This window comes from Sebastes fasciatus, chromosome 1 (assembly GCF_043250625.1).
Source record: "Sebastes fasciatus isolate fSebFas1 chromosome 1, fSebFas1.pri, whole genome shotgun sequence".
In the NCBI taxonomy this organism is placed as follows: Eukaryota; Metazoa; Chordata; class Actinopteri; order Perciformes; family Sebastidae; genus Sebastes; species Sebastes fasciatus.
Window position 1 is genome coordinate 3,614,483 of NC_133795.1, and position 26,876 is coordinate 3,641,358.

Sequence of the window (26,876 nt, forward strand, 5' to 3'; positions counted from 1 at the left end):
GACTTTATTCTCATAATATTACGACTTTATTCTCTAAATCTCAGATTTATTTTTTTTCCTCAACGTGGCCCAACAGCATGCTAGTATGGAATATCGGATGCAACCCATGTTTCATTGGCATTCTGTTGCTAGGGCAACAGCTTTGGTCCAAGTTAACTTCCTGTCATTAACAAACATTACAACACAAAATACAAAGCGGCTCATTTAGATTTGTTTTATATTTTATATATTTACTCATTTAGACTGATTGGAGGGTTCTGTCACGTGGTAGGAGTTTTACCTTGAGAGGTCCAACTCGTTAACTTCTGACTTTATTCTCATCATATTATAACTTTTTTTCTCGTTAACTTCCGACTTTATTCTCATAATCTCAGATTAGTTTTTTCCCTCAACGTTGCCCTAATTAATTCTCCATCGTAATAAACAGCATGCTAGTATGGAATATTGGATGCGACCCATTTTTCAATGCCCATCTGTTGCTAGGGCAACAGCTTTGGTCCAAGTTAACTTCCTGTCAGCTATACTGCGTTAACAAACATTGCAACAGGAAATACAAAGCTGTTTTTTATGTTGTTTGAAAAGGTTTATATTTACTCATTTGGACTGATTGGAGGGTTCTGTCACGTGGTAGGAGTTTTACCTTGAAAGGTCCAACCGGATCTCTCTCTCTCTCTGTTAAAGGTGCAGGTTTCTAGTCGACTACAGTTTGTTGAGGTGCTGCTGGTGTTTTGGGGAGTTAAGGGGTTAACATGTGAAGCACCCGTTTGCTGATACCCCCCCTTAAACAAACAGACCGGCTCTGCTCTGCTCTGCTCGGACTACAGACTCCACTACATGCAGCCCTATCCAGCTCCTGTGAACCGGAGAGAAACGGACCCACCGGCTCTCAGCCTGCAGCCCGGTGCTCGGTGCTTTCTCCCGGTAACCGTCCGAGGATGTACAGGAAGATGAGCAGCAGCAGCACATGTCAGCCAGCCGGATCGATGCTGCTATCGGTCATAAAGTAGACACATAAAGAACTAGAACTGGTCATCTGTATTGTGCATGAAGCCTGGCTCGGCTCGGCTCGGTTCGGCTCCAGAGACTCAGGATGAGGAAACCCAAAGTGACTCGGATGGGTTTATCTTTGTGTCTGGGATGTTTCATCATGGTCATCCTCTACATGAACAGCAGTCTGAGGCCAGGTGAGCACACGTTATTCTTTATCATTAATATGTTATATATTATATATATTATATTATTCTTTATCATTAATATGTTATATATTATATATATTATATTATTCTTTATCATGGAGCCAACATACATCTGGATCTTCAGCATTTATTACAGATATTGTTTATTCTTCTTCTAGAATAAAATAATAAGAATGTAATCCCTCAATAGGACTAGTGAAGTCCATCAAAATACAATAAAGTCAAATATTACAGTTTATCACCAGCCCAAGTTTTCCCATCTATTCATAATTAAATACAGCAAGAAATAAAAGAGAATTTACTGCTAAGATCTATTTCAGCATGTAGAAACAAATACATGTATGAATACAGCACATATAGCCAAACTAAAATTGAAAATATTTAAAAAGAAAAGTCATACAGTAGGATCTAAATACAAAAGTAACATGAGGTATTATATATTTTCTGCATAGATTGCATTCATTTACAACATATTTTGGACAATTAATGTTTTGTATGGTTAAAAAAAATAAAAATAATAATAATAAATATATATATTTTTATATTATTATTATTATTATTATTATTGTATTTATTTATTGTAAATATGTGTATACATATATATGTGTATATATGTATATCTATACATATATACTGTATATTTACGTATATCTGTACATGTGTGTGTGTGTATATATATATATATATACATAAATACATAAAAAAATAAATATATATATATATATATTTATTTATTTATATTATTTTTTTTAATTGTTTTTATATATACAGTATATGTATATGCATATATATATGTATATATATATATATAAATAAAAAAAATATTTTTTAAATTATTATTATATATTTTTTATTAATTTCAAAAATAAATAAATATAAGTAAATAAATAAATAAATAAATAAGTAAATAAATACATAAATAAATATATATTTATATATATGCTGTTGGTGCAGCAGTCTTTTTTTATATATATATATATATATATATATATATATATATATATGCTGTTGGTGCATATTCTGTATAAGGTTCACTCATGTCATGTCCACATGTCATAATAATTGAATCCATTCATGTAATGCACTGTCAGCACTGTAGTATAGTAATAATCTGATGCAAGTGTGTTTGAATGGAGAGAGTCTGAGATGTGCTGTATTTTACACATCATAATCAAGGGGATTTCTGTTTGTGTTATTGAATATTTTTATCCTGACTCAGTACAGTATGTCCTCCCTCCCTGTGTCTGAGAGAACCGCTCATCTCGGTGGGGGAACAATTTCATTACCAGCCTGATTAGTGGAGAGTTTCCTCTGCTACGTGGAGGAAGGCTGGGAGAGGTTGCAGCTGCCCGGTATAGTGGAGTTAGTTTCCACCTCTTCCAGGTTTCTCTCTGCCACATACAATGGCCTCATTCAGACACGCCAAGCTATAGCATGGGCCAAAAAAGAGCTTATATAGCCCATACTGTGAGGAGCGTTTTGGTTTTTTAAGAGAGGGGGTCAGTCAGTTCTGGATATGTGAGACATGCGGCAAAGGCTGGTTAGAGTTATTAGGAATCTATGAAAGAGCAGCCTCATGTGGAGACAGATCCCATCCTATCACACTCCTGAAAAGGTTTCGCTTGAAATGTGCTGTTGATGTAAAGTTTTGGGCGACTGGAAGCACTCAAGGTTAAATAAAAAACCTTGAATCTGTCATGTTTGATGCATTCCAGCAGGTTTTTTTGTGGTGATGTTTACAGTAGATGTGCCTCCATGTGTTTTAAATAATCCTTAAGCACTCTTTGATTCTGTGGAGAACCATTGAAAGTTTTAGATCATGATTTAACTTTCGTAGATTAAAAATCTTGTATCTGCGTTGGGGCTGCTGTTGTGAATAGTTTGCCCTTCATCGTAGCTGCTGTAATAAATAAAAGCCTTTTTGTCACAGCAGACATTTTATATGTAATAGCAGGAAAAACATGTGAAATTAGAAGCATTATCAACGGCTACATTGCGTTCAGGTGTGTCAGTTTTAGGGCCCTGATGTGCGTGCTGGCTCACCGGTATCATGGCTTAAAGCTGCAGTCGGTAACTTTGAACAAATGTGATAAAAAGTTATTTTTTGGGGATTTCAATCGATTAAAATATTTAATCACGATTAATCTCACATTTTTTATCTGTTCAAAATGTACCTTAAAGGCAGATTTGTCAAGTATTTAATACTCTTATCATCATGGGAGTGGACAAATATGCTGCTTTATGCAAATGTATGTATTTAGTTTTTATTGTAAATCAATTAACAACACAAAACAATGACAGATATTGTCCAGAAACCCTCACAGGTACTGCATTTAGCATAAAACAATATGCTCAAATCATAACATGGCAAACTGCAGCCCAACAGGCAACAGCAGCTGTCAGTGTGTCAGTGTGCTGACTTGACTATGACTTGCCTCCAAACTGCATGTGATTATCATAAAGTGGGCATGTCTGTAAAGGGGAGACTCGTGGGTACCCATAGAACCCATTTACATTCACTGATCTGGAGGTCAGAGGTCAAGGGACCCCTTTGAAATGGCCATGCCAGTTTTTCAAGTTTGGAGCGTTATTTAGCCTCCTTCGTGAGCTAGTATGACATGGTTGGTACAGATGGATTCTTTAGGTTTTCTAGTTTCATATGATGCCAGTATCTTCACTCTAGCTTTAAAACGGAGCCCGCTACAGCCTAAAAATCCTTGCATAGTTCTCAGTTCCTTCAAAGGTCAGCACTGTCGAGATGATTAGCAGCTGGTTTGATGGACTTCTCATGTTGAAGTTCATTAAGTTAAATTCTACGCCAATGCTGGGATGTTTGGGCCCTAATTTTATGACTAGTGTATTACTTGCCTTTTGTCAAAGCATACGACAAAATAAGTGGCTGCGCTGTGACTGTCACTTTATTGTGTACTTCATATTACTGTATATATATATATTACCTGGAGGATTAAAAAGTATATCTACCAAGGGACACATTAGGGCCAAATCATCCCCGGCCGACACCAGAACATCTCCCTTGAGAACCTCTGATGTTGAACAAAAAAAAAAAGCATGGCGGCGACAGATGAGGTTATCGTTAGTACTCAGATCAATAAAAGTGACCATAAAGCCATAAAACGCTGTTTGTTTAGTCTTCTGCTGACTTGATGTCACATACTGCCCGTATACTGTTCATGGGCTTGATTGCATTTTGGATAGGGCTGCAAAATTAATAAAAATGTTATTGCAATAAAGCCTTCTGCAATTTTCAAATCGCAAGATAAGGAGGAGATCGCAATATTTTATAAAGGCGAAATGTGTGTTAAAATAAATTTTTTTGGTACAGATCCCTGCAAATATCACACCATAACGTGTTTTTCAATGAAAATGAGAATAATGATGTAAAAATGATCATTCCCTCTAATATTGCAAATCATATCGCAATTGCAATGTCAGTCAAAAATAATTGCATTTAGATGTTTTTTCAAAATCGTGCAGGCCTAATTTTGGAGATGTCTATACGAGGACATGCACAACTAATGCTCCCGAGAGGCTCCTGCATAGATAAAAGCAGCTATATAAGCCCTGTATGAATGGTGAAACATCTGAAAGTGATTATATAAGAGGCAGCCTCTGGTATTTTGGTGTTTGAATGTACACGCAATGCATCTCATGTTTCAGGCATAAAAGCTGCCTGTCAGCTTCAAATCACTTTAAAGTGGTTTCAGATATGCAGCCAGTCTGTTGCTATTTACATTTAGAACACCTCCAACACCCCTCTCATTGCTCCATCTGGGCTAAAGGTCATATTGTTTGTTCAAAGACTATATAAAGCTGCAAGAGAGCAGCCACACAACAAAAGGAGTGCACTGCCAAGTCAGAGTTACACAGTGACAAAGTGGACTCTTTTTGCAGACAGGATTCACAGCGCTCATCTAAATTTAGGATAATTGCATAGTTGCAGAGAAGGTTTACTGTACATGTGGTGAATGCTGCACTGTCATAGAGACGAGAGGATGGAAATAGTAGTTTTACAGAACATGAGAGGCCTCCAACACTGCAAAAAGTGACCATTTAACCAGACAGGACATCTGGTTTTTACCCCTTAAGTGCAAAATCTGCCTGTTGGTCTGTTGGTCTGACATAATTCACTTCTTTCTAACACAGATCAGCGAGTTTCACTTTAAAAGGAAGTTACCGCTTTTAGTGTTGTAGTCTGAGTAACGTGACGTAATATCCGTTCCGTATCCGTCAACCAAAACAAAACGCAGCCGGCTGAAACGAAAAAGTAGAAAACAGCGGAGGGTTGGCGTGGATATGACCTGCACCTCACATGTTAAATCCAGCGTGGTAAACACTTCACATCCAGTAAAGGATGGAAACACTTTGGGTTTCACACATTGACAGGAAAAGCAGAGCCAGACATCACGGCTAAAGCTGCATGCTAACTCTGTCACTGACAGGAAATGTTATCGTATCGTGGTAACGTGGCAGTTGAGCCGGCCGTCGCTCTCATCTCCGTGGTCAAATGGGCCGACGCTACGACTGTAGAGCATAATATACTGACATTTATAGAAATGCATTGAAACGGCCCCGATGGAGCTGACCATGGATGGATAAAGAGAACGGACCTGACGGGAGAGCTAGAGACCACCTTGGAGAAGTTAGAGGAAGTAGACTCGTGGGACTGCGTCCGGTTTTCAAAATAAGGTGTTAACAAAGGGAACTGTATATATAAAATACATCTATGGAAATAAGATTGATTGATTATATTCACCAGAAGTATAAAACATTACATGTCCCTTATAAAATAAAAAGAAAATACCACTAATCTGTGATGGAAATGTCTTTATTCTTTGATTTCTGGGTTGCAGGAATAGATTTAATAAATAATTTGACTTCAGGACATCTCTGACTATATACATGCTGAAAATCAACATTTTAATGGATTGATTTAGATATTTTCCAAAGTAAAAGTCCCTAGAAGTGTATGATTCAGCTTTTTCCCATGGTCTAGTGGTAAAAAAGTTAACAAAAATCACAATAAATCGTAATATCGAATCACAATACTTAAAAATACTGATCGAATAAAGAATCGTCTCCCAAGTATCGTGATAGTATGTAATTGGAAGGGTTTACCTTTCCTACTTATTACGAGAAACCTGGGTTTTCTCTGGCATTTCCTCCGTTCCAGAGGACATGACTCGTTAAGATGAGCATTTCTTCCTTTGTGTGGTATCTTCACTACCAGGGCAGCTGTGGTTTCTCTATAAACTTTACACAGACAAACAAGGACTGAGGAGGAGGAAGAGGAAGAAGAGGGCTGTGTGGGGCAGCATGCTGGAATGTGTTTTATAGCATCGTCAGGATCTTCTCCTGGGGAATAAAACACTGATTTACATGTCGCCAGAAGCATTTACAGATACAGATGTGAGCTGATGGTTATCAGCTCGTTCTTGCTATTTAATTACAAGCGGAGACTATCGTTTGTTCCTCGGGGCTACGGTTATTATCCCTGTACAGGAGAGCTACCCCCCCCCACCTCATACCTTCCCTGTCTGGGCTTGACTTGAGGCCCTAAAAGAGTCTTAAAACTGTTCGGCTTCATTGGGAGCACCTGCAGCGCACTAACCCAGATCGCTCCAGGGCTTCTCTGGACATAATTTGGAAATGGCGTCAGTCTTCGTCCCTAAAGTCCCATGAAGACTTGTCCAATTAAAAACCGAACAGAATATCCACAAAAGAAGCAGCGTGATTTAATCTTCATATCCTGTGGCTGCTAGTTGAAATGAGTTCAGTGTCCTAACTGCTGTCAGAGCTTATGACAGGTCAGGGTGGTCCTGCTGTTCCAACCTGTCCTCCAGCCAGCTGCATATTCATGATACTGAGCTGCAGGAGCCGATGATTCATGGAAACCATCTGCTCTCGGAGCCCAAATCCTCAAGTGACTGATTTGAGGGTTTTGTCCTTTCACTATTGATATTGCTCAATAATAAGAATTCTGTTGTTCTACTAAAGTCTGTGTGCTGCTGTGTGGTTAGCCGATAGACTGGAGGCTAAATATAGACGAACAACATGTTTGTTTGTGATGTGAAACTAACCGCAGGATTATATGATAGCAGATATGTGATTTAGCAAGATTTCAAAAGCTAAACTACACTAATAAATCCATCTGCTGATCGTGAAATCTGTTCAGGAAGCGATCTTATAATTGATCTATATAAGGCCATGTACACTGATCAGCCATAACATTCAGACCACTGGCAGGTGAAGTGAAAAACGTTGATTATCTGGTTACAATGGCACCTGGCAGTGGGTGGGGGGGATATATTAGACAGCAAGGGAACATTTTGAACTTTGAACTTTGTGTTGGAAGCAGAAAAAATGGGCCAGTGTAAGGATGTGAGCGACTTTGACAAGGGCCAAATAGTGACGTTTGGACGACCGGGTCAGAGCATCTCCAGAACTGCTGTTCTTGTGGCATGTTTCCGGTCTGCAGTGGTCAGGACCGACCAAAAGTGGAAGGAAAACCGGTGAGCTGGCGACAGGGTCAGACCCGAGGCTCATTGATGCACGTGGGCAGCGAAGGCAATACACCAAAGAACATAAATATACCCATCAGAAGCATTAAAATGCTGCTGAAACTTCTGTCAGAGGGTCCTCATGATGCGCTGATGATCATGGGTTTAAAAGAATATCAATACACATGAGTATCACATCAGTATTTTCACAGGGGTTCCTTGACCTCTGACCTCCAGATCAGTGAATGTAAATGGGTTCTATGGGTACCCACGAGTCTCCCCTTTACAGACATGCCCACTTTATGATAATCACATGCAGTTTGGGGCAAGTCATAGTCAAGTCAGCACACTGACACACTGACAGCTGTTGTTGCCTGTTGGGCTGCAGTTTGCCATGTTATGATTTGAGCACATTTTTTTTAATGCTAAATGCAGTACCTGTGAGGGTTTCTGGACAATATCTGTCATTGTTTTGTGTTGTTAACTGATTTCCAATAGTAAATATATACGATACGATTAAATATTTTAATCGATTGATAGCCCTGCACTGAATCACTTTATTCAAATTGAGGATTTGTAAAAAAAAAATTTGCATAATGACGTCAGCAAATTTGGGGGGGTTCAGTCTTTCTTAGATACAAGTAGGAGGGGGGGGGGCTTCAAGGAAAATAAGTTGGGAACCACTGTTAAAACCAAACACTGTCTCAGCTGTTAGCTCAAATTCCTCCATTGGGGAGATCCACCAACCCCACCTCAGAGGAAGGAGTAGTCCTGTTGGTTTAACCCCGTCTAGACCCAAAACTCTGCAGCATTCCTCCCGGTCCGCACAGAACCCGGCGCTTTGGAAATGCAAAATATAGAAAGGCCGATGTGTCCGGGCCATAAACGGAGCTCTGTGTTTAGGTCCCACTGGGAAAACTGGGGCCCCCTCCCCCCCCCTCCTTGGCCTCTCCTGCCAAAGAGCAGCTTTACTGAGAGACACACTGTACAAGGGAAAGCCTGATCCTTTTAGGCCACAAATGTGTATGTAAAGGGTGTTAGTGCACAGGCAGAGGCATGTGGGTGGCGTAGTGTCTGTTTATTGAGTCTCAGAAGAATGCATGCAGATGTGAGATATATAGGAGTTTTCCTGATACGAAGGAAATGCTCTAATTTTGGTGCCCAGTTGCATGTCCAGTACATTTGAATAATTGCAAATGCAAACATCTCTCTGCAGTCTAACAGGGTGATGATGATAAAAACAAACTGACATATGCAGCTGTTGGATCAGCAGATGTCAAACTCCTCTCACATGTTTAAATCATTACCTGCAGAGTTGATTGCTGCCACACTCTGCTCTACTCTCCGCCAAGCGCCTCATTATGTGCCATGAATACCTGTCAGTTTTTGGAACTTCCCATTTTTTGCAGGATTTTGCATAACATGAATAAAAACAAGACTAAGAGTGCTTTCACAACTGTAGTCTGGTTCATTTGGTCCAAACCAAGAGGGGGGAATTAAACCACCAAGAGGCGAAAAGATGAAGTTATACAGACTGACGGGTAACTTGTTGATTGGACAGTTGTGGCGACTGTCATCCTGCATCATCATCAGGCTGTGTATTGGCAAGAATCTGGCGATACGTATCATGATACAGGAGTAATGATTCAATATATTGCGATTTTTAAAAAATGTAATTTTAGGAAAACTGTCAAAGTATAAAGAACACTCCAGAAACACACCGTTTTAGAATAGGCAAAAATAACACATTTATACTGCATGCAAAAAAACTGCATGTGATTATCATAAAGTGGGCATGTCTGTAAAGGGGAGACTCGTGGTTACCCATGGAACCCATTTACATTCACATATCTGGAGGTCAGAGGTCAAGGGACCCCTTTGAATTGTTTTTCCCCTTTTCTAGTTTCACATGATAGCAGTATCCTCACTCTAGCTTTAAAACTGAGCCCACTACAACCTAAAAATCACAAGTTGCATTGGGAGTGGTCGTGTTGGAAACGTGTTCCTGAATCACTGGTAGTTTCTGTGAGGAAGTGGTAATGTGTTTAGAAAACAGGTCAATAAACCAGTGTACTGTAGCAGAATGCTCCCCTCACTTCAGTAGCTCAAAACTCAAGGACGAAACCTTCCTTTGGCAGCAGCATCTCTCTGACTGTGCACCGGGATACTTTGGATGATCTGCCTTTGACTGAAGGTGAACCCGTGTATTTCTCAGTTGCCACCGATGCCTCAAACAATAGAAATAGAAAATGTTTCAAGCCTGCTCCTCAATAGAGCAATGGTTTGCAGAGCGTTATAAGACAGGTGTCGATGGTACAAATACGTCAGCAGCCTTGTTAGTACAGTCACAAAACTTCTAGAACCAAAGAAGTGCAGATTAACGCAGATGACGCTGATAACTTTATGAATTTCACTTATAACAAGATCTACTTGGTGTCCCTCATATGCTCATTTATTCCTCCGTAGTTGGATCATAAATACACAGACGGTACTGTACATGTCTCATTTATGAGTGTGTCAGTGGGTTTACAGCTCATAAGCTGCTTGGCACACATGACTGGCCCGATCACACCGCGGTGTGGAAAGACGCACACACATACACACACACTCTTTTCCAGTGAAAGCAGCTAGCACTAGCTCTAAAAGTTGCCAGATGATGTCATATGCTCATTTGCATATTGGGGATGTCATCGCACATCATTTGCATAAAGCTTAGTGGTTGTGTTTGCTGCCATGCTGTTGGCAGAGGAGTTGAGGACTGATTACTCTGAGCAGAATGCATGGGAATGAAATACAATATAATATATTTACCACCTTTTCCCCGATGTGGATAAATTGCAAAATTTGACGCTAGTCGCTTTTTATAAATAAAGTCGATGGGTGGGTCTGAAAAGTTGCTAAATCTAGCGACAGTCACTCAGCTGAGTCTTCCTGTAGAGGCTCCATATTGTGTGTCAGTGACGACGTTTACACGCACAAAGTATTCAGTTTTTTGCCGTCATTCTGAAAAAGACAATATTCCTACTAAGCAGTTCACATGGCTAGTGAAAATTAATATTCCCGTTTACATGCAGCCGTGAATACTCAGATTAACGTAACCGGTGGTGAACACAACCTCCCTCTTTCATTCCTTCAACCGCCTTCTTGAAAAGATCGGCGTTGTGATATTTGAGCATATCCAAAAACCTGTTGATATCCGAGTCTTTCATAATGTTTAAAAGTAGGAGTGTTTCTCCTTCTGACTAGAATTGTGGGCTTTTCTTTTGGGGCATGCATCTCTGCAAACTGTCGGCTAGTTGTCATATTTGGAATAATAGTGGAATATTGGTGTGCATGTAAAAGTAGTCACTAATTAGCATTAAGTCCCATGTACTTGTAAATTCAGTTGCATACAGATGACAAATATTCCTGCTGTCTAATCAACTCTAGAGCTTAATGACTCCATAAAGTGCAGAGAAAATATGGATTATTTAATAAGGATCTTTGAAAGTATTAAAAACATTATGAAGTTAATGGGACTCTAACATTAGTTTGAGTGATGACGCTGCAGAATGACGGTCATAAAATCTGTGAAATGAGAAGTTGAAACACATTTTTTTGCTCCTTGACTCAGCGCTGAGTCGCTTTGCTGATTCCCGACTTGCAGCTTCAGAGCTCCGTCTGCAGATGTTTACTCCATTTTATTGTTTAATGCATTAATTGGCAAGATTTCCATGAATTAGCTCAGGATCTTAATGCAGAACCAAACACTAAAGTGGATATAATGCGGGACATTTTTAACTGTCTGCTCAGGACTCACATGTTGATCTGTGATTGTTTTGGGGGATGTGCTGCCTCTCGGTTCAGTTATACACACAGATCAGAAGATTTCAGGAAGATGAGTCATATTCACTTTATTATGAAGTGGCAGCAATAAACCTGAAGGACAGTCAGGCAATTTCCTGAATAAGTGTCTTGTTTTCACCGGGTTATCTCATCACTTCATCATTTTGAAAAAATATTGCTTTAATGAAGATATGAAAACACAAATCAAGCGACCTTCAGTTAAATTTATTAGATTATAAATTCTGGCTTTAATTTTGTTAAATTCTTTAAAGGTCTTTAAAGTGATATTTCCATGTTTGTTTTTTATTATAAAGAAAGCTTAAATCCTAGATAAATACTGTGAAAGTATCGAAACGCTCAATCCACAGGGAAATACACACAGCCCGTATTCAGAAACTCTGCATTTGAAACAAGCTGTCAGGATTTCTGTCCATTTGTGATGTCACAAATCTACAATATTTAGACCCTTTACACAGATTTAAACGTAAACATTCTTAACGTGTCCCAGTTTATTCCTGGTTGCAGTGTATGTGAATGTCTTCTCCACACTTCTCTGTGCAAGCAACTGATAGAAGTTGGTCGAGAGCCGGATGAGAAGACACTTGATTTCTTTTATGAATAAAACAAATGTTTAATTATTGACAACTAGTGAGCTTTATAGGTTTTGGAAGGCATCTTGTCACCTGCTTAGCTGTTTCCAGTTTCTGAGCTAACATTTATGGTTTGAGTGACGTTTCCTCTGCGTTCGATTACAAAGCTGCAGCGCCACATTGTGTGACACCATGTTCGCCCCAAATGAACTTCTGTGTTCAGGTAGTGATACTGTGTGTTGTGACTCTGACCCAGTGGAGCTGTGTAATCTGATGCTGAGGTGAAAGCTCATCCAGCGATGCTTCTCAACACACCCAGACCTCGTCTAGAAGCAGAGAGAGAAGCCAAAGAACCTCTTGGCTTCTCTTTCTGCTTCTCTTCAACCCACAGAGTCCAACAAAAGTAGCTTTTTAAAAATAGAAAATAGAAAGCTCTGGACTGCCAAAGCTCTACGATAGTACCTCATATTTGTACAGAGACCGGATGAAACTATGTCTAAATGTATGTGTGTAAACCACAGACTGTCCATGGTGTAAACAACGCTGCCGTATTTATGCCTAGATCACATTATTTTGAGTGTTTATGGAGCAGCTACAATGTCAGCGTAGCCTGGCCCTGAGGGAGCTGAACTCCATTCAGAAAACAGAAGTTGTTTGCTTGTCGTCTTGCAGACAGACTTGACAAAGCATGAATTCAGACTTTTTACAAATCTGCATCATTATGCAGTTATTTCGGCCTCCTTTTGATCCGTTTATTTCAATTAAATCTGTTCATTTTGGGTTCATACCGCTGCAGCAATCCAGATTAATTTAGCCGACGTGTGACTTGGTGAATACAGTAAATATGTGCAACCCTGGATGATGTTATGAACCCAGACAGGACAGCGTATCTGGGACTTCCACAACATGTACAAACCAGCAAAGCAGTGGTTATTTTGACTTCTCTTTAACCCAAAAAGTCTAACGAAAGTAACGCTTTAAAAATAGAAAATTAAAAACTCTGGACTGCCAAAACCTTTTTTTATCTACCATTACAAGAGCACTGGAGCAGATTAAAACTGTGGCAATAAGAAAACAATAAAATTCTCATTATTATTCCTGTGAAAAAAATTATTATTCTCTGTGTTACTGAATAGAATATAATGTCTTTATTGTTTTACATCTACTTTTTTTCTAGTCTTAAAGTGGTACACCACACAATATCTGTCATTACTGCCTATAGACTTGACAGGTGGATTAAAAAAAGTTAATTCATTCATCATGTCACTCGGATTCCAATCTGTATTTTTAATTATCACTGTCTCCGTGTCTTTTCTTTCATTTTTTTTTATCCAAAAACTATATTTATAATATTTAGCATGATGTTTAATAGAGCCAGTTTGTGCTTATTTGTATTTGTAAACCTTCCAACTTCTCTTCTGTTCTTTTACTCTTGTTTTTACTGTTGAATATACAGTAAGTGCTATTGTCTGATAATGCATCGTTATGGGCCGTTTCATTATGTTAAGTTAAGATTGTTGCTTTAACGTAACACATACTTGCTGTGGAAGCTCTTTCTGTCAGATTTTCATGAGCGATGTGTTGTGTCTCCTCAGCCGGGGAGCCGCTCGGTGAGAGGAGCAGTGGGCAGAAGTCGAGGAGGAGTCCTCTACAGACGCTTTACGACGGCGACCAGGTCGGTCCTCTCTAACCACAGTCTGCAGTATAAACTCCTTATTAAGGCCTAGCCTGAACTCTTTCTGTACAAATATTTATTCATAGGTATTTTCTCAGGGTCACTTGTGCATTTCTTTTTTGGGTAAAATATGTACATATTTTAGACGGATCCCATAAGAGCAATTTAGACCTCCTGTGGAATATTTAGCAAGTGGATTTGAATCAAGATGTAATGTTTTGTGTTGATCTGCTTTGGTCCAGACTGAAATATCTGGTGTTCCCCGGAGGATTGAGACACTTTAAAATGTGTGTCCAGGTCACTGTGTGTGGGATATGCTCAGCCTCTACTGTATGAACCTGAGGAGGAGTAAACAGGGATGTGACTTTCATCTTATCAGCATCTTAAATCCAATCAAACTAAATCCATCTGTTTTAGAGCAGCCTTTATAAACCCATCTCAGCTAAACTGTAAGCAAAGTATCTCTTGCTCTGACTAACTAAGTGGCTGATACACAAATCATCCCTGATCTTTGTGATATCTTGAGCGTTGGGATTTTTTCCATGTTAAGCCCAGTTGCTTTGAAGCTGCTTTGTCCTGCAGTAAAAATAAAAAAGGTCAGCCATCTTTGTTGAATTACAGCAGTGACATTTATTGAGGAGGATTTACGGGTTTGTACGGACACTGTCGGACTTTAGACAATTAAGAGCTGAGTGAGTTAATAGCTGCATTTGATGAGAGCAAGAGAGACGTTGGGATAAAGGAGGATTCTCTTCATGTATAGATTACATACAGTATGAGGCAGTATCATAAAACAACTAGGAGAATGGATCTTAAAGCATACAGTGTAAGTTTATGTCGGCTTTGAGAGGGATGCTTGTGTTATTTGACTGTCTGGTGCCTTTTAGTCTTGTTTTGCTTTAACAGGGAAGAACAGTCTGGTTTTTATCTGCTGTTCAAGACTCAACATCAGCAATCAAATGTCCATAAAACACTATGTTAACATTAAAGATCGCAGTTAGCTTTAGTATCACTGAAGGAGTTGATGGATTGTTTATCAAAAAAGAAAAAGGGATGTTGGGAAATAATGTGTTGAGAGATTCCTCAATAGTAAAAACTATCAGGGAGGGAAAAACAGATTTGATTGGAGAGGCAGGGATGTGTAAAGGAGGAGAGGTTCTGTTGGTCTAATTGCTCTTTTTGCACAACACAAGGTGATCATTAAAGATAGTTTGACAGGAAGTGAAAGTAATGAGAGAAGTATAGATTTAATTTCATGATGACTTATACTGCGACGTTGTGTTGGACAGAGCTGCAACAATTAATCGATTAGCTGCCAGCTATTAAATTAATCACCAACTATTTTAATAATCGGTTGGAGTAATTTATTTAAGGAAGAAAAGACTAAATTCTCTGATTCCAGCTTCTTAAATGTGAATATTTTCTGGTTTCTTTACTCCTCTATGACAGTAAACGGAATATCTTTGACAAAACCAGACATTTGAGGACGTCATCTTGGGCTTTGGGAAACACTGATCCACATTTTAATAGAATAGAATAGAATAGAAAGCTTTATTGTCCTATATTAAATACAACGAGATTCACAGTTGCCACTTCTGGTCAGTGCTTTAAAACAAATACTTGACGAGACTAAACGAGGCAGATAAAACATATATCGGGTAAAACACACACACAGTTATGTGCAATATCACTGTTCATTGTGTGCAATATTAATGTCCAACATGTGCAATATTACTTATTTTGTTTGTTAGCTTACTTTACCGTGTTGTAATTTTGTTGTATTTTTGACCAATCTCTGGCACAAGAATTTCCTTTGGGAATAAAAAAGTCTATCTTATATTATCTTATCTTATCTTTAAAGCAAATAAAACAGGTAAAGTAGATGTAATAAATAAATATAAACAGAAGTGTTACACTAGAGGTATAAAATATAAAGATAAATGTAATTGCACTTGTAAAATAGGTAGGGTAGATGTAATAAATAAAATGTAAACAAAGGTAGTTGCACTTGAGGTGTATATTGCATCAAAGGATATATTGCACAGTCAAATGTATTTCACATTCAGTGTATTAATTTTGCACAGATTTATTGTTTGTTCAGTGTCCGTATGGCCCAGGGAAAGAAACTGTCTGTGAGTCTGGAGGTGTGGACCTGTAGCGCCTTCCAGAGGTCAGCAGGTCAAACAGGTCAAACAGGTGATGAGCTGCGTGAGAGGAGTACCTGAGAATAGTTGTGGACCTACGGAGGCAGCGGGAGCTGGAGATCTCATCCAGGGAGGGCAGAGGGCAGCCAAACCACCAATTGATTCATCTAGAAAATAATCTACTGATTAATCGACAATGAAAATAATCGTTGGTTGCAGCCCTAGTGGTGGACAAGACTTAATACAAGCCTCTGGACTAGGGCTGGGCGATATGGAGAAATTCAGATATCACAATATTTTTTACCTTGATATCGATATTGCGGCGATATTGTAGTGTTGGTTCTGTTACAAAAATATTTACACAATGAGATTTTTGATAAACAATCATCAGTAATGTGGATATAATGACTAAGTGGGTAAAAGGCAAATAATAAAACAGCTAGAACAGTCTGGTAAATTCAGAAAACTACATCAACTTACTATATACTGCAGCCTTTTAAAAGCAGGAAAAGAAAACACTTACGCCATATTACCATATCCAAAATTGAAGACGATATCCGGTCTCATATCACGATATCAATATAATATTGATATATTGCCTAGCACTACTCTGGACCCATCAGAAGAACCTTGATTCAAACTATTTAAACAACTCTGGGCACTTTTAATCAACAAAGCATCATGTTAATATAGTCACATTTATCAGGAGTTGATAGAGACAGATAACGGGACAACAGAGAACAGAGATAAAGTTTGTTGCCTTAAAGGTCCCATATTGTAAAAAGTAAGATTGTCATGTCTTTTATATTATAAAGCAGGTTTAAGTGCTTTATAAATACTGTGAAAGTATCGAAGCGCTCAATATACGGAGAAACACACACAGCCCGTATTCAGAAACTGCGCGTTTGAAACAAGCCGTTAGGATTTCTGTCCATTTTGTGATGTCACAAATCTACAATATTTAGACCATTACACGGTTTTAAACGTAAAAATACTAAATGTGTCCCAGTTTTTTCCTGTTGCAGTGTATGTGAATGACATCAGCTGACAGGAAGTAAACATGGACCCAAGCTGTTGCCTAGCAACGCAATTCCGTTGCAATTCCGTTGAAATGCACTAAAACGGAGCGTTTCAGACAGAGGGTGAATACAGGCATATTCAGACAGACAGTATATGGGGAAAATAACGTTTTTTTTTAACATTACAGCATGTAAACATGTTCTAGTAGAAACACAAAATACAAGTATGAAACTGAAAATGAGCATGATATGGGACCTTTAAATCCGAGTGCTCCAGAATACTTTGGATCTCATCTCTAAAGTCTCCTGTTAAAACTCTCAACATGCTAACAAATGACTGTTGTTAAGTTTATTACAATTTATCTTTTTAATAATGAAAATAATGAAAAAGTTTATTAATGTTGTCTAATAAACACTCTAAATAGTGACTTTATCTCTGTATAAATCCATATAGAGCTCAGCGCTGCAGGACTCTGTAGCAGCTGTTCCTGGTTAAATCTCCCTGTGAGGAGAAGGAGGGTGAACATGCCAGAAAACAAACCACCTCCAGCAGACACAGTTTACTTTTAATTGCTTGTGATATTTTCTTAGTTCCTTCCCACTTAAAGGCTTTCCCAACGGGAGGAAGCTGCTAAGCTGTCGGGATGGAAACGGGCAGCGAATCGGATTCATACAAGATCCATTTGTTTATTTACAGTATGTGAATGCTTTTGTGCTCCTTTGCTCATGCATGCAGGTGATTAAGTGGAATAAACAAATTCAGATCTTTGGATCATTGAAAATGGTTTATATTATTGATTTAATCTTTTATCAATGGTTTTGATTAATAAAGCAATTTAGATAGTGATTGGCTTCTTCTCCGAATACCCTAAAACATTTTAAAATACAACATATATTTATTTTAAATATATATACTTTTTAAAATTCTCAGTACTCCCATTCGGATTCAAATCTTTCACCTCAGCTGTTACGCTGTTATTAAATTTACAACTGCATTAAAATATTTGTATTTATACATTTTTTTATGGCTACTTTGTTACAGTGGAAAAAGCTGTAAACACAACACTAACCATGTTATCATCTTATAATCTTATTGGTTATGTTAGCAAACATCTGCCTATTTACACATGCGGTCGACAGGAAGCAACTTTAGCATTCATTTGGCGTCATGTTTCTGTACACCTGATGAAATAAAGTCCAATATCCACTCTCCTTTTTGCTTTTTTCTCCTGAATATCTGGCTCTTTAGCTGCTAAATGCTCCACAATATTCATCAGCTAGTTGCTAACGTTGTCTGTGTGCTGTTTTGTTCTCTGCAGGTAGTGCACAGTGGATTTATTACAGCTGCTGTAGCTGAAAACAATGTTATAAAAAAAATATATAAACTTTATTTATAGCACCTTTCAAAACACAGTTATAAAGTGGTTTACAATAAAAACAGAACACATTTAAATCACAAGGAGAATGAAATGATCTAAAAGCCCAAAACTTCACACATAAAAACACAGAGTAAAACAAACTAAAATGTCATAAAACATAAATAAATTCACAAAAAAAGTGGGATTTTTAGAAAGTGTTTTCAGCCCTGATCTTCTCAGACAGGTCATTCCTGAGTCCAGGAGCCCTGAACGCAAAGGCTCTATCACCTATCACAGAATCTGAACCGTGGAACCACAAGGAACAACGCCTTTGAGGATCTCAGGGTGCGGGAAGAGACATGGGTAATAAGAGATCTGATAAATAACTTACTAATATTTTAAAATCAATTCTAAAGCAACAGATCGCCAGCGTGAGGAAGCCAGGATGGGTGAAATGAGGTCATGTATCTTAGTCCGGGTCAAAATCCTATCAGCAGAGTTTTGGATGAGCTGGAGGCGGGAGAGGAGAGGAGAGGAGAGGAGAGGAGAGGAGAGGAGAGGAGAGGAGAGGAGAAGAGAGGAGAGGAGAGAAGAGAAGGGAAGAGAAGGGAAGGGAAGGGAAGGGAGGAGAGGGGAGTTTTTTTTTGCTGATAGCAGAGAGCAACAAATGACTGTAATCTAATCAACTAGTTTATGAAGGCGTGGATAACAGTTTCCAGATTTTTGGGAGGAAGAAATGTTCTTATCCTTGAGATGTATCTGAGATGATGAAAGCAGGATTGATCCATTGATTTAACAGGTTTGTCTAAGCTGAGGTTTTGATTGAAAATGACACCTAGATTTCTGCAATGCTGAGTTAATGTTGATGAGAACAAAGTTTCAGGCTGTAAAAATCAAAACAATGTGCTGTCGAGCTGAGGGTAACTGCAGAGTCGGGGGAAAATCCCCTGCATGGTTTTGTCACTTCAAGTGACCCCTTTCACATTACACGCATTCTCTGGTAATATAAAAATACTGAGTAGTGCAGCTTTAAACATTTCTGTAACGAGAGATTGCATACAACCCTGAAAAGTGCTTGAAAAGCGAATAACTCCTTCCTCACAAAGTTCAAATTGCATCATGATCTAGTAAAACTGCCACCTTTTGTGCTGCAAAACAGCTTTATAATTTGAGTGCTCTTTAATCTAATTTCAAATCGTAGGGCAGAACGGTCTCCCTGATCTGTCTTTACACCGCTTTTAAAGGATTATATTGCCTTTTGGCTTTGTGGAAAAACAGGACACATTGATTTGGTTAGAGAATCTTGGATTAAATGTAATATTTCATGGCATTTGATGTGTGTGTATATCATAGACGTAGTCACCGTGATGTCACCTATTGGTGTCAAACCCTATGGTTGTGAAGCCTCGAGCTCACCATCTTGTTTTTTTGCAACCAGAAGTGACACGAGAGGGTGGAGCTAAGTACAACCGAACGCTGAATAAGACATTTTTATGTAACCAAAAATTGTATAATTATCTTTGATGAACTGAAAACTGTGAAAGGGTTAAAGTTGTAAGACGAAAACACGGACAACTCCCAGACCGGACGACGCCGTGGTAGCGACCTGTCAATCACAAGGTAGCCACGCCCTAAAGCATCCCCTGCTTTATGGTCTATCTGACTCTAAATGGGACCATAATTTACTAAATGAACATCATGCTGTATTGAAGAAGATTTGAAACTAGTGATTGAGACCATAAACTCATGTTTACAATGTTTACTGAGGTAATAAATCAAGTGATAAGGAGACTCATTTTCTCATAGACTTCTATACAATCAGACTTCTTTTAGCAACCAGAGGAGTCGCCCCCTGCTGGCTGTTAGAGAGAATGCAGGTTTAAGGTCTACTACACCCTCTGGTGTATATGTACTCACCACACTAAAGAAGACTTTGGTATTCTCTTTGAATGGCATGTTTGTCTTGTGGTGCTTCCTGCTGGCTATTTTAATACCCTCAGAAAACCACACTGAATCATGCATATTGCTCACAAGTCCGAGGTGGAAAGACGGTGCTGTAAACATATAGTACACACACACACACACACACACACACTCTACAGTTTTTTGGCTAATCCACCTTGATGTCCCGATGTCTGCCAGTAAACACAGAGCCACACATCGTGTCAGGCACCGAGTCAAACTGAGAGAGACTCGGGGCTCCGACCGCTGCAGTGGCGAGCCAGGCTGAGTAAATGAAAGAAGTAAATACGGCGTTTGTGCCACGAGGAGGCCGAGCTGAACCGGCTGACCCGTGATTTTATTATTAAGGCAGTATGATGCGGACGTCAGGGGATGGACCGTGATTAAGACCTCCAGAGGAGAAGTATCTCATCTCAGAGAGCTTAGGAAGTCTTGGCAATATGAAGGGTTTCTGTTAACTTTTATATTATACATTCTGGTTTGTTTTTCTCAGTATGACCTCCAACGGTTTATGACTTAAAAGTGACATAAACATGACATTTTTCTCCCGTCACAAATGCATACACTTGAGTCCGCGTCAGTTGGGGCTGAAGACTACAAGTTTGAAGATGAAAACAATGTGAGGGTGTGTGGAGTTAGAAAGAAGTGAGTTTACCATACAGCTGTAGCTCACTCATGGATGTATAATAAGACCTGGATACGGCGCTGGCGCTCAGCCTTGCTTCCAATTTCTTTCCAGTGGCCACTCGCGGTATCGCGGCAAAAGATCCCATGAAAGCATATTCTCCGTAGACCGTCAGTGTAAAAGAGACATCTGTTAAACTGTTGACAGCACACCTTGAACTACAAACAAGGTCGATTATGAGTCTTTCTATTATGAGTTTTAGATCCACGGAGGTTTCATATCTGTAAAGCTTTCCTCAAATCAAGAAAAGAGATTTAAATATCTGTGATGTCATTACAATTCAATGATAAATTACCACAACATCAACATCATCATCATCATCATCGCAGGTTTTGGTTGCTTAGTAACGGCAGGTGCGACATGAGCACAACCTCCCAAGCACCTTGGATAAAAGGATGAAAGTAGCACGACTGGTGTTTTCTAGACACAACATGTGAACGGCGCCTTATTCTTCTCTTCCTCTTCCCCGTAGGTTGAGTCAGCAGTGCAGGCGATCCATCAGGGCCGACGGGAGGTGTTAGAAGAAGCCTGCCGCTCCTACACCCGCAAACGCAGAGTCCTGATCCCCGAGGACCTGAAGCACGTCATCGTGGACGACCAGCACGGCTTGCTGTACTGCTACGTGCCCAAAGTGGCGTGCACCAACTGGAAGCGGGTGCTCATGGTTCTGACGGGCGTCGCCGGGTCCCACCGAGAACCGCTGGCGATCCCCGCCAACGAGGCCCACATCCCGGGAAACCTGCGCACTCTGTCGGAGTACTCCACCTCGCAGATCAACCAGCGCCTGCGCTCCTACCTGAAGTTCGTCTTCGTGCGCGAGCCCTTCGAGCGGCTGGTGTCTGCGTACCGCAACAAATTCACGCGGAGCTACAACACCGCTTTTCATAGACGATACGGCACAAAGATAGTGCGGCGGCACAGGCTGGACCCGCAGCCAGAAGCCCTGGAGAGTGGAAACGACGTCTCCTTCGAGGAGTTTGTGTATTACCTCGTGGACCCGGCAACCCAGCGAGAAGAGCCCTTCAACGAGCACTGGGAGCGCGTGCACTCGCTGTGCCACCCCTGCCTCATCCACTACGACGTGGTGGGTAAATACGAGACGCTGGAGCAGGACTCCCGCTACGTGCTACAGCTGGCCGGAGTGGAGGACCAGGTCAGTTTCCCCGCCTCGTCCAAGAGCACCAGGACTACAGGAGACATGGCGGCCCAGTTCTTCCACAACATCAGCCCCTTCTACCAGAAGAAGCTGTACAACCTCTATCGCATGGACTTCCTGCTCTTCAACTACTCGATACCAGCCTACCTCAAGTTTAGATGAGGCTGGGACATCACTCATCCTTGAACATGTGGAGCCTGGACTCTGGTAGCGGTTTGTTTTCGAGAGGTTTCTCTCTGTGTAGGCCTTACTACGGACACTGCAAATACTCTTGAAAATGTATCCTGATCCAAAGTAAATACATTTTTACAGACTGAAGAACTTGTGTACACACAGAGGAGACGAGTAGGAGAGGAGACGTTTCATCACAAGATGACAGTTGTTGCCTCAAGAAGGCAAATTATATTTTACTGTAACCGGTGATCTGGTAGTCGGTCACTGCCTTTTGAAAGTGTGAAATACCGTTCGACTTCTGGTTTAATTTAATTTTCGGTTGTCATCTGCTGTTTCAAAAGTGTAATTTGCACAACAAATGGAATCTGCAGTTACTTAATGAACAACCCGGTCTCACTCCCGACTCGTCAAATACCAACGCTTGGTCACTGGCCTTCAGCGTCTGATACCGACACACCGCGGCACCCTTTAGCGTCTGTATGAGAAGCAGCACGCTTTCAACTAACTGCAATGTAAACCCATCCATCATTATTAAGACGCTCAGAGAAACTGACGTAGTATAAAGAGCGAGAAAGGTGGGTAGAGTGGGAGTCGAGGTTGGACGGGGTCAAACAAACACAGGACTTTCACCCTGTTTGTGTCCCGTGTCAACGTTGACCATAGTTTTGTTACCTAACTTCCGTACTTTACCAACGGCAGTGTTACTTGCCGTGCTGTTGTGTGTTATGTGTTGCTGCTCTCTCTCCTGTGTCTCTCCAAGTGCTGCCCCACAGTGCAGCAGCAGTGAGAGGAAGATGCAGGTGTGTTTAATCACTCATCAGGGTCTGGAGTATAAAGGAGCTGGAGACAGCTGTGGGCGAGGCCAGTGAGCCATTACGCAGAGGCAAGGAACATATATTGCCAAGAAGTGAGAGTCAGTTGTTCGTTCCATTGCAACGTCGGCGCCCAGCAGCAGAGCTACGCTTCTGCCATTTTGGACTGAAAGCGACTACCGGATGCCAGTAAAACGTTCGCCTACAAAGTGCTGTACAAAAGTAAAACTAAATTATTTCTTTTCTATTTTCATATTCTGCAGAAATGGCCTGTGTTGAAGAAATTATAAAATATTATAAATATAATAAGCATTTTGGTAACACTTCATTTTACAGGTCTGCAAATTTCATGGTAATTAGGTGATAATTTCTTTGGAATTACGGCCAAATAACCCCAATATTTACCTCAAAATGTATCGAAAATTACATCTTTTTTTTTTTTTAAAGTTATTTTTTTGGGGGCATTTTCCATTTTTATGACAGGACAGTGGATAGAGTCGTGAAAGGGGGGAGAGAGAGAGTGGATGCGGAAAGGGCCACAGGCCGGATTCGAACCCGGGCCGCCGCGGTCAGGACCAAGCCTTAATACATGGACGCCCGCTCTTCCAACTGAGCTAACCCAGGCGCCGAAAATTACTTTTTTATAAACATTAATTAATAATTATATGCTAAAATAGCATATAAGGGTTAAGTTAGGGCCCTGAGGCTTGAGAAGCGGCTGCTCTTCATCGGAGGTGAAAAGCCAAAACTAATAAAAGACACTTCTGATCAGGCACAAATCTCCCCATTGTGTGACTTATTGTCTACACAAATGTAACCTGGTAGCTAATGTCATGATTCAGGGAGTTTTTTGCTAATAAATTCAATGTATTATTATATTATTAAATGTGTTAAATAAATTATCAGCTATCGGGAAATAGCGGAATATAATTTTAGTTTATTATAAAGTAATTTTCTATACATTTTGAGGTAAATACTGGGGTAATTTGGCAGTAATTCCAAAGAAATTTCAAATAGGTTACTTGCTAATTATCATCTTATTACCATGAAATTTGCGGATCTGTAAAATGAAGTGTTACCAGCGTTTTCAGTCCAAAGCGGCGGCAGCGGCTGTTGTCAAAAAAACCACCGTGGTTTCGTCTCTTTGCTTCTGTACTCTCTGGCCGAGGTCCGACAGTCAGCGTGTGTTACTAGCGCGATGCTAGTGTATACCGAGGTCGGTATATAACTTACTCCCTCTTGTAGGGCGAGTATCTGTGAGTTCTGAGAGTTTAGTGTTGATGTGTGGTAGAGTATCTCCTGGGCTGAACGTAACATACAGTTATGTAAGAAGCGTAGTTATTTTAACCCAAACTACGATCTTTTCCTAAACCTAACCGAGTACTTATGTTGCGCAAGTAAACCTAAAAACTAAGTAAACCTACATTGGAAGTTTATTTTGAAAAGAAACTGTATGTTTCTTGTGAACGCAGAACTTTATTTTGAAAAGACGCTATGCATAAAACAAGCGGAAACTGACACGTCGTCCCTGAAACGTCCAAAACTGACGCTAGAATGAAGGTACCTACAGCGTCGTAGTTTGAAGCGTAGGGCCACAGACCGAGTGTCTGTATTTTGAGTTGAGAGTGAGAACGTGTTGAAGTGAAAGTATCTTATTCAGACAGTGAATGTCTCCAAACGTATGTGCCTCTGATCGTGGGCCGTATTTTGACCCCCAGCAGACAAGGACAACTTTTGTAAACTGTGACTGTTTATTTTTTTTTGTGCTGTAGGAGGAGATTTTTGTTGTAACAATGATATTGCCTTTATTTATTGTGTTATTGCTGACTCCACAAAGTCAGACAAACCAAAATAGATATTTAGTTTCTCTCACAATTTTCAAATAAATGCATTTCAGCAAAAAATGTTATTAAATATTACTGTTTTAGAAGTTTTGATCCTGATGCTTGACACACTGTTATACACATATCATTCAGAACACACCAGTCACAAATTACATGTCAGTCTTTTATTTCAGTGACAAATCATGGCTGCAAAGATGTCATCTAGAAGTGTTTTACAAATGTGAGAGCAAAGTCCAGTCAAGCTTGATTCCACTGTGGAAATATTACTACTATTATTATTATTATTACCATCTTTGGGTTCTATTTTCAGATCAGTAAAGACGAGCGTTTTTCTAAAAGTGCATATCAAACAATTGAAAATGCCCCATGCAGAGAGGTGCATACTAAATCATTTTGTTCACAAAAATAGCACAAAGAAACATCTGTATCGTCAACATCTGGAACACATACTAACATAAAGACTATATTCAGAGTCACTGTGCTGCACAACAAAATCAAATAGAAATTTGGCAACACCAAACTCTGAGAGAACTGAAGGCTTCTCACGGTTTAAAGGCACAATCCTACAGAAAATAAACAAGATCAAGTCTAACATTCATCGAGACGGTGCAGCATCTGATTTGTGTTCATATACATTTTTACGCTATATAATTATTGCCTTAATACAATCATTTGCCATCTAACATTAAGAGCTGACGACAGGTGTACAGATGTGTTAACAGTACAGTGGTTCTACTACAGGATCCCCACTGGGTGTTTCTACAGAGCCAAGCTGGGTGGTAGTGAGACCAGTGCAACTCCAGGGAACAGAGTACAACTATTGACGACAGTGAGCTGGCAAACATGGAGACTAAAGTGCAAAATAAGTCCAGTCTTTCCTCACCTGATTCCTTCTATTTTTTTGTTTCCACTTTTTATTTTTTGCAGTTTTTGTTCTGCTCTGTTAGATTTGTGCGTCAATCCTGAACATGACGGGATATTTTGAGCACAGAACCTCATTTTTCAAACACAGAAGTTATATCTGATCTGTGTGTTTGCTATTATCCATGTAAGAACGCAATAATAACCTCCACCAGTTTAACTCATTTCCTCTGTAATTACCTACTTAAGATAATAACTTGAATGTTCCACCCATCCAGCCAAGGCATTATAATCATTAATGTAGTTTCTGGGGTTGTCGATTGATTAAAATGTTTAATCGCTATTAATCACATGATTATCCATGGTTAATCTTGATTAAACGCACATTTTTCATCCGTTCAAAATGTACCTTAAAGGGGAGATTTATTAAGTATTTAATACTCTTATCAACATGGGAGTGAGCAAATATGCTGCTTTATGCAAATGTATGTATATATTTATTATTGGAAATCAATTAACAACACAAAACAATAACAGATATTGTCCAGAAACCCTATGCTCAAATCATAACATGGCAAACTTCAGCCCAACAGGCAACAACAGCTGTCAGTGTGCTGACTTGACTATGGCTTGCCCCAAACTGCATGTGATTATCATAAAGTGGGCATGTCTGTAAAGGGGAGACTCGTGGGTACCCATAGAACCCATTTACATTCACTAATCTGGAGGTCAGAGGTCAAGGGACTAGTTTGATATGATAACAGTATATTCACTATAGCTTTAAAACTGAGCCGCTACAACCTAAAAAGTGGAGTTAAAGCGTAAAAGAAACTTGTGTCTTTAAAACGAATTTGCGTTAACGCGTTATCGTGTTAACTTTGACAGCACTAATAGTTTCTTTTTAAAAAAAACTTAAACTGTGCCTCTAAACTTAAACAATATGACTCTGTTGAACAGTGTGCAACATCTCATTTTAATGGCATGCTACTAGGTGGTTAGTAGTAATAAGCAAGTCAGCTAGCTATATAAATATTACCCTCAACTCGGTTTTACACTT

The 26,876-nt window shown here is 39.6% G+C and overlaps 1 protein-coding gene across 1 annotated transcript; it reads left to right on the forward strand.

Annotated features, from left to right (window-relative positions):
* The first annotated feature begins 723 nt into the window (after positions 1 to 723).
* Positions 724 to 26,365, forward strand: LOC141772011 (carbohydrate sulfotransferase 11-like). The gene is made up of 4 exons (XM_074642670.1): positions 724 to 1,184; positions 13,725 to 13,804; positions 21,445 to 23,527; positions 23,738 to 26,365. Exons 1-3 carry the CDS (start codon positions 1,091 to 1,093, stop codon positions 22,288 to 22,290), a joined length of 1,020 nt encoding a protein of 339 aa, XP_074498771.1. The 5' UTR covers positions 724 to 1,090; the 3' UTR covers positions 22,291 to 23,527; positions 23,738 to 26,365.
* Positions 26,366 to 26,876: the final 511 nt, after the last annotated feature.